Source organism: Macrobrachium rosenbergii, chromosome 15 (genome assembly GCF_040412425.1).
Source record: "Macrobrachium rosenbergii isolate ZJJX-2024 chromosome 15, ASM4041242v1, whole genome shotgun sequence".
In the NCBI taxonomy this organism is placed as follows: Eukaryota; Metazoa; Arthropoda; class Malacostraca; order Decapoda; family Palaemonidae; genus Macrobrachium; species Macrobrachium rosenbergii.
In genome coordinates, this window is record NC_089755.1 from 659,631 (window position 1) to 666,833 (window position 7,203).

At 37.0% G+C, this 7,203-nt stretch overlaps 1 protein-coding gene across 1 annotated transcript; it reads left to right on the forward strand.

Moving 5' to 3' along the window:
* Window positions 1–5,379: 5,379 nt before the first annotated feature.
* On the forward strand, window positions 5,380–6,922 carry LOC136846831 (platelet glycoprotein Ib alpha chain-like). Its single transcript, XM_067118099.1, has 3 exons — window positions 5,380–5,498; window positions 6,252–6,645; window positions 6,770–6,922. The coding sequence occupies exons 1-3, from the start codon at window positions 5,380–5,382 to the stop codon at window positions 6,920–6,922; spliced, it is 666 nt and encodes a 221-aa protein (XP_066974200.1).
* The last annotated feature ends 281 nt before the right edge of the window (window positions 6,923–7,203 follow it).

Below are 7,203 nucleotides of genomic sequence, written 5' to 3' on the forward strand. Positions count from 1 at the left end.
CTTTGTAAACAAATAATTCCTCTCTCTCTCTCTCTCTCTCTCTCTCTCTCTCTCTCTCTCTCTCTCTCTCTCTTCTGTTTTTACTTTTTCTGATATTTTTATCTTTCCGTTCTAAAGGAGAGACGAAAGATGTATACAAAAAGGATATGTTTGTCTTGTCTCATTTGGGAGAAGTACAGAGAAATTGTTATATACTTATATATATATATATATATATATATATATATATATATATATATATATATATATATATATATATATATATATATATATATATAAACGTATGTATGTATGTAAACCCACAACTCTTCCTTCACACAACTAATCCATCTATCAAGTGAGCCACATCAGGACATCCAATCAATCAATCAGTGTAAATTGAACTGAATCCCGAAAGGCGATTATTTATCCGGATTCGACAGAGACGCCAATCCATTGAACCGTAAATTCAAAGGACAATAAATCCAAGGGAAAAATGATTCTGCCTCTTTTTTTTTTAATTTGAATTTTGTTAATTTTCTGTTACTCATGGAAGAGTTATTTCGTCCACAAAAGCAATACTGTGATACGAATTGAAGAGAAATGACAATAGATTCTTTTAACGATTCTGAAACCTATTTTGGGAGTTCATAACAACTTTGCAAACACAGACGATGGATTTTAAAGTTGTTTACTGAAATAAATATCATTTAATATAGACAAAATGAATCATTTGACAATGAATTACTTTTATCATTATATCTAAATCAAGTAAAATCAATAAAAGTAATAAATATTACATAATATTTCAGCTTCCAAAAGTTCTTCATTGAAGTAAATATTATTTATTATAGAAAAAATGAATCATTTCTCATTGAATTACATTTATCATTATATCTAAATGAAATAGATTCAATTAAATTCATAAGAAAATACATAATAACATTTCATCTTTCATTGAGATTATTTCAGGGTGATAATAAGTGCGAGATTGGACTCAACAATTCATCAAATATTATGAGTCCTTAAATTGACAGTTACAAACACAAAGTTTATCATTGTTTTGCAATATTCATATCTTTATCATTTTTATGTTGTTTGTGTATGTACTAGCAATCTTGTGGTTTTAGAATTTATTCTGGTTTCAAATCCATAAAGGAACAGCGAACATTCACATGTTTCTGTGGTGGATTCAGCACTTTCTCAAATTTTGGTTCTGTGTGAAAACTGTTCAGCCTCCAATATGAGATACTTTCAGAATCTCTCTCTCTCTCTCTCTCTCTCTCTCTCTCTCTCTCTCTCTCTCTCTCTCTCTCTCTCTCTCTCTCTCTCTCTCAAAGAGATATGAAATTGCTGTTGCAGGTATAACACTTTTTGTAATTAGAATATTTTCGTATTTTCAGAATCTCTCTCTCTCTCTCTCTCTCTCTCTCTCTCTCTCTCTCTCTCTCTCTCTCTCTCTCTCTCTCTCTTCAGAAATGCTCTCAGGAAATGAATGTAACCTGCTGAAATGAGCCTCTCACATTCTCTTTGGGAAAAGTGCTAATTAGAATTTATCTTTCTCTCTCTCTCTCTCTCTCTCTCTCTCTCTCTCTCTCTCTCTCTCTCTCTCTCTGAGAGATATGAAGCTGTTGCAGGTATACTCATACTCTTTGGGATTAGAAATAATTTATATATTCTCTCTCTCTCTTCTCTCTCTCTCTCTCTCTCTCTCTCTCTCTCTCTCTTTCTCTCTCTCTCTCTCAGCTATAATGTTTTCCCAAATAAGCTGTAGGTAGAACCAATTGGTTCTTAGCCACTCTAAAAATCAGCTGAAAGATATCTTCTCTCTCTCTCTCTCTCTCTCTCTCTCTCTCTCTCTCTCTCTCTCTCTCTCTCCTCAGAATCCTGCCAGGGATACTTTATCCTTGGGTAATTAGAATATTCATCTCTCTTCTTCTTCTTCTCTCTTCTTCTTCTTCTTCCTTCTTCTTCTCTCTTCTTCTTCTTCTTCTTCTTCTCTCTCTCTCTCCTCTCCTTCAGTATTATTTTCCAGCTTTTCCATCAAAAAAAAAAAGAGCCTTTTGGTGCTTTCGTCTCCACAAAGGGAACCCTTTAAATCCTTCAGAATCCCCAAGAAATTAATCCACGACCACAAATTAATCCCTTTTCTTCTTCTTCTTCTTCCATTCGCAGGATCCCCACACTGAATCCTTTGTAGTTGGCATTTAAAAAGAAACAAAACGATCGGCCTTTTTGCAGAGAAGAGAAGGGAAGGAGAGAGAGAGAGAGAGAGAGAGAGAGAGAGAGAGAGAGAGAGAGAGAGAGAGAAACCACTTACGCTAATGACGAATGATTAGTTTCAAAGCGATTCAGGGGATGAACGATTGTCTCTTTTCGTTTATATCAGATATTCCTTTTATTGTTTTAATGGCGTCTACCTTCTTTCTTTCTTTCTTTCTTTCTTTCTTTCTTTCTTTCTTTCTTTCTTTCTTTCTTTGTATTTGATGTCATTTATCTTTGTCTCTGATTCCCTTCTCACGGTAAAAGACGTCTGTGAATTCGGCATTTTATCTTTTTCCAATTTCGTTTTACATTTGTTAACTTACCACCTCAAGCAAGGTGCACTGTAGGCATTACTGAAGGTGGTTTGCAGCGTTCTTAGGCCCCTGTTGCACCCACTTCTTTAGCCTTTTCCTTTATCTCCATTTTCTGTTCCTTTCTTGCTGTTCAACCTCTCTAACTATTACTAGTTATTGCAACTGTGTGGTTTTCTCCCAGGTCCAACTTTAGGTCCAATTTTTGTCTCCTTTATTTTCTGGATCCCTTTATCTCGCTGTCCAACCACTCTAACTGCCTCTTTCACTGTGCTTGGCACTGCATGGCTGGAAGTGCCCAGTGCTGGGCTTCATGGGCCTCATTTTCAAAACTATAAATATTTATCTGTGGTCATTAATTTCTGAAATTGTTAATTCTTTCAAATGAACACCTTAATATTCTTTGGAAGCTTGAATTTCAAGTCAGTGGCCCCTGTGGTGGGCTTGTTCAATGTGAATAGGGTTCTTCATCTTCTGGATAATAATAATAATAATAATAATAATAATAATAATAATAATAATAATAATAATAATAATAATAATAATAATAATAATAATCCACTTTTCTGAAGTCCCAAGTTTAAACAGCGTTGCCAAGCAATTTAAATGTCAGGTAAATAACTGATTTGTTAAAGTATTACTTAAGATATTAACGAAAATAATTATTTGAAGTAATCAGTTAAATATTAAATAATAAAAGTATTAATTTATAATGTTAATTAATAAAAATGTCAATTGGTAAAAATATTAAATATAAAATATCAACCAACGAACCACATCTAATTACTTCTTTCATTCATTCCATCCATTGTTTATTTGTTTGTTTGTCTGTCTGCTCTTTGAGTCAACAACATTCAAAGGGGCGTCTTGAATCACGCAATAAAAGAACCTCGCGAGCAGCCCCAAAGGAAACGGGAGGAGGCTTCTTCGCTTTCCCCAATGGGAACAAACTTCGTCTCTCCAGCCTTGTTTCCATGTAAATGAAACTCTCCTCCTCCCACCACCCCTCCCCCCTCCTCACCTGAAGGAGATTCTCACCTGCGCGGTTCTTCAGGCAATATTCTCTGGGCGTGAGAGAAACACCTTACCTGATCCACCAGGTGTCTGAAGTGTTTAATCAGCAGAGTTGGTCTAGATTCGCCTGCCATGTTGTTTTGGTTTATCAGTCTTCTTCTTCTTCTTCTTCTTCTTCTTCTTCTTCTTCTTCTTCTTCTTCTTCTTCTTCTTCTTCTTCTTCTTCTTCTTCTTAGAACGAGCAAAGACGACAAATTTTAACCCGAATGATCTAATTATTTCATTTAACAGTACATTATTATTATTATTATTATTATTATTATTATTATTATTATTATTATTATTATTATTATTATTACTTCGCTGGTATAACATTAAACTTTACCTTGTCATTTTTTTTTATTTTTCCTTCTCTCTCTTTCAGGGACGAAACCCCGAAAACATTGGCCCTGTATCCAATGGGAAGTCTTCTGCAGGGTAAGTAGGATACACAATGAATCCCTTGCTCATATTTTGGGAGAGATTGTCACTTTTCTCTAAGCATCCAAGATTGCTTTGGCTTCTATGTTTGCATGTATGTATTCATGTATTTACGTATATACACACACACACACACACACACACACACACACACACATATATATATATATATATATATATATATATATATATATATATATATATATATATATATATATATATATATATATATATCGTTTTGATATTGTAGTGGCTGGTTCTCCAGTAAGAATATGCAAAGCAGTATATATGTATACTGAATTTGCTTGCAGTAGAAAGGAACTGAAGGTATTATATCATATCAGGAGACACCCACCATGGTCCATTCTTTCGCTTTTTTGGTCGCAAAAAAAAAAAAAAGTTTCCTTTACAACAGTTCTCATTGCGTTTTGTGGGGCTCACTTTTTTATAAGTTGGCGTTTTTCTTTCAGCTGCGAAGAACTGCCTTTTTATAAGGCAGTTCTTCGCGAACTGAAAGAAAAAATTGAAACTCTGAAAAACAACAAAATAACAGACGATATTTTTTTTCAGCTTTGAATGTCGTTGTTAGGAAAGATAGATTGATTTAGGGTTTTTATTTGTTTTGAGGAGAGAGAGAGAGAGAGAGAGAGAGAGAGAGAGAGAGAGAGAGAGAAACAGCTGCAATAGGATCCCTGATGTGTTTTCAACTTTGAATCTGAAATATAACATCACACATATTAGAGTATATTACCAACTTTGGGAAACATCAGGGCTTAGGATTCATCATACTTGTCACTATCAGTAACTAAGACCTGTTTAAAACAAGTGAAAAATGCGCTGAAGTTTCTCCGGCGCAGTCGAGTTTATTGCACAGCGTAGAATGCTGTATGAAACTTTTAGCCTCGACCCATGAAACTTTCAGCCGCTGACCGGTTGTGGCCTGTGTTGTTGGTACCTGTAACGCTGCCAGACGTACGATTATGGCTGAATTTAACCTTAAGTAATATAAAAAATAAATATGGTATGTTTGATGATCAACATACCAAGTTGCAGCCTTCTAGCCTCAGTAGTTTTTAAGATCTGAGGGCGGACAGAAAAAGTGCCGACGGATAGACAAACTATCTCAATAATTTTCTTTTACAGAAAACTAAAAAGATATATAAAATCACACATAAACCATCATACAGATATACGCTGTATACACACATACAAAATATATGTGCTCGTATGCAGTACAAGGGTCCCCCTGTGACATATCATAAATCCCACAAAGTCGTAACTAGCTGATGACGCAATATATCAGGTGAAACGTCCCTTTATTTCTGAAATAATGGCCTCTCCGCCCATCGATGTCTTACTCATCGATTCTCATAAAAGTCACCATAAATCCTCCTCTTGGGGAAGAAATTCTCCTCCAACTAAGTCATTTGTTCAAATCCTCCATCACTGGTAACCACTTACTCAACACTCAAAGAAGCGAGGGGGAGTAACAGCATCAATACCTTTCCAGTTTCCAGACTCAAGCGGATGAAGTTTCCAGCGAAAAGAGTAACAATAAAAGAGTAACAATGTCACCTGATAGAACTACACGAGTAACGCCAACGGTTTCCAGTCCAGTAGATGTGCTGGAAGTGACGCTGGATGAAAAAGCGTTTATACGAACACAAAGTTTTAAAAAGGTGGATTCCATACGGAATGGGAATGCACGTGAAGACAAAGGGCCTTCAGGAATGAATTGGGGCAGTTCAGAGCTTTAGACGGATTGGTAGGAAGAGAGAGAGAGAGAGAGAGAGAGAGAGAGAGAGAGAGAGAATTATATGATATCTAAACAATGACAGCAATATTCAAAGAAGTAACCAAATATTATTCCTTGTTATTGGTGATTAATATGACTTTTCATCGCATGAACAATGTTGAGAATGAGATGGGAAACATTTCAGCCTTAAATCACTTGTTTCAAAGGTAATATTAAACAACAACGACTATTATCATACTTGCAACCACCCTCCAGTAATCCTTCATATCAGTATGAGGTCTGAGGTTAGGATGCAGTTTAATCGAATTTAGTAATACTTTTACATAATTATATATACTCAGGAATGCTATTCCTTCCGGAGAGTGAAACTAAATACTCATTATTTTTTCCTCTCTGAGAACAGAGATGTCATTCTCAATTCATTATCAATTCATTACATTCAAAAGGAGTGGAAGTGTCAGTTCATATCCATTCCCACAATGCACCTCCCAACCCTCTGCCCTTCAACCCACTCCCACACACCACCCAACCCATACCCAACCCCACACCCCCACACATGACTCTACCCAACACCACTCCTATACTCCCAAACCCCCACACCCCACACTTCCATTCACCTCCCTACCCTACACATTAGCCCACCCCACACTCCCACACCCTGACACCCCGACACAACCCACACCCCACACTACCACAGCCATGCCCGACACAACACCCCACCCCACACTCCCACATCCCACCCCACCCCTACCCACACACAGCCCATACCCAACCCCAACTCCACAACCCATCCCCACCCTAACCCACACCTTACCCCACACCCCACCCCAGGACTGCAACGTGAGTTAGCATCAAGTTTCTATGAAGTTTTTTCCCAAATGACGTATAAATCTTATGGCTTCCCGTCCATAGACACTGAAGAAACACGAAAGAATTTCTGGACATTCCTTCCTCGTTCATGAAGAAGAAGAAGAAGAAGAAGAAGAAGAAGAAGAAGAAGAAGAAGAAGAAGAAGAAGAAGAAGAAGAAGGAGGAGGAGGAGGAGGAGGAGGAGGAGGAGGAGGAGGAGGAGGAGGAGACAAAAAAAGAGAAGAAAAGGATAAATGATGGGAAATAAATCACGACTGAAAAGACAGAAGTAGATTCGTTTGTCTTCCACTGACGATCTCTCTCTCTCTCTCTCTCTCTCTCTCTCTCTCTCTCTCTCTCTCTCTCTCTGATATAATCGAGATTATGTGTCCTTACAAGCTATAAAAAAAGTAAATCTAGGTGCTCTGGATGTGAAAAGAACCCACGAAATGTGGAATGGCCAATCTCTCTCTCTCTCTCTCTCTCTCTCTCTCTCTCTCTCTCTCTCTCTCTCTCTCTCTCTCTCTCTCTCTCTCTCTCGTACATTAA

Bases quoted from the DNA above. Each gene is read 5' to 3' on its own strand.
- LOC136846831 (XM_067118099.1), top strand. From the start codon at position 5,380: ATGGCCTCTCCGCCCATCGATGTCTTACTCATCGATTCTCATAAAAGT. The intron at 5,499-6,251 runs GTAACCACTTAC...TACATTCAAAAG, and splicing joins GTTCAAATCCTCCATCACTG to GAGTGGAAGTGTCAGTTCAT. The intron at 6,646-6,769 runs GTGAGTTAGCAT...TCGTTCATGAAG, and splicing joins CCCCACCCCAGGACTGCAAC to AAGAAGAAGAAGAAGAAGAA.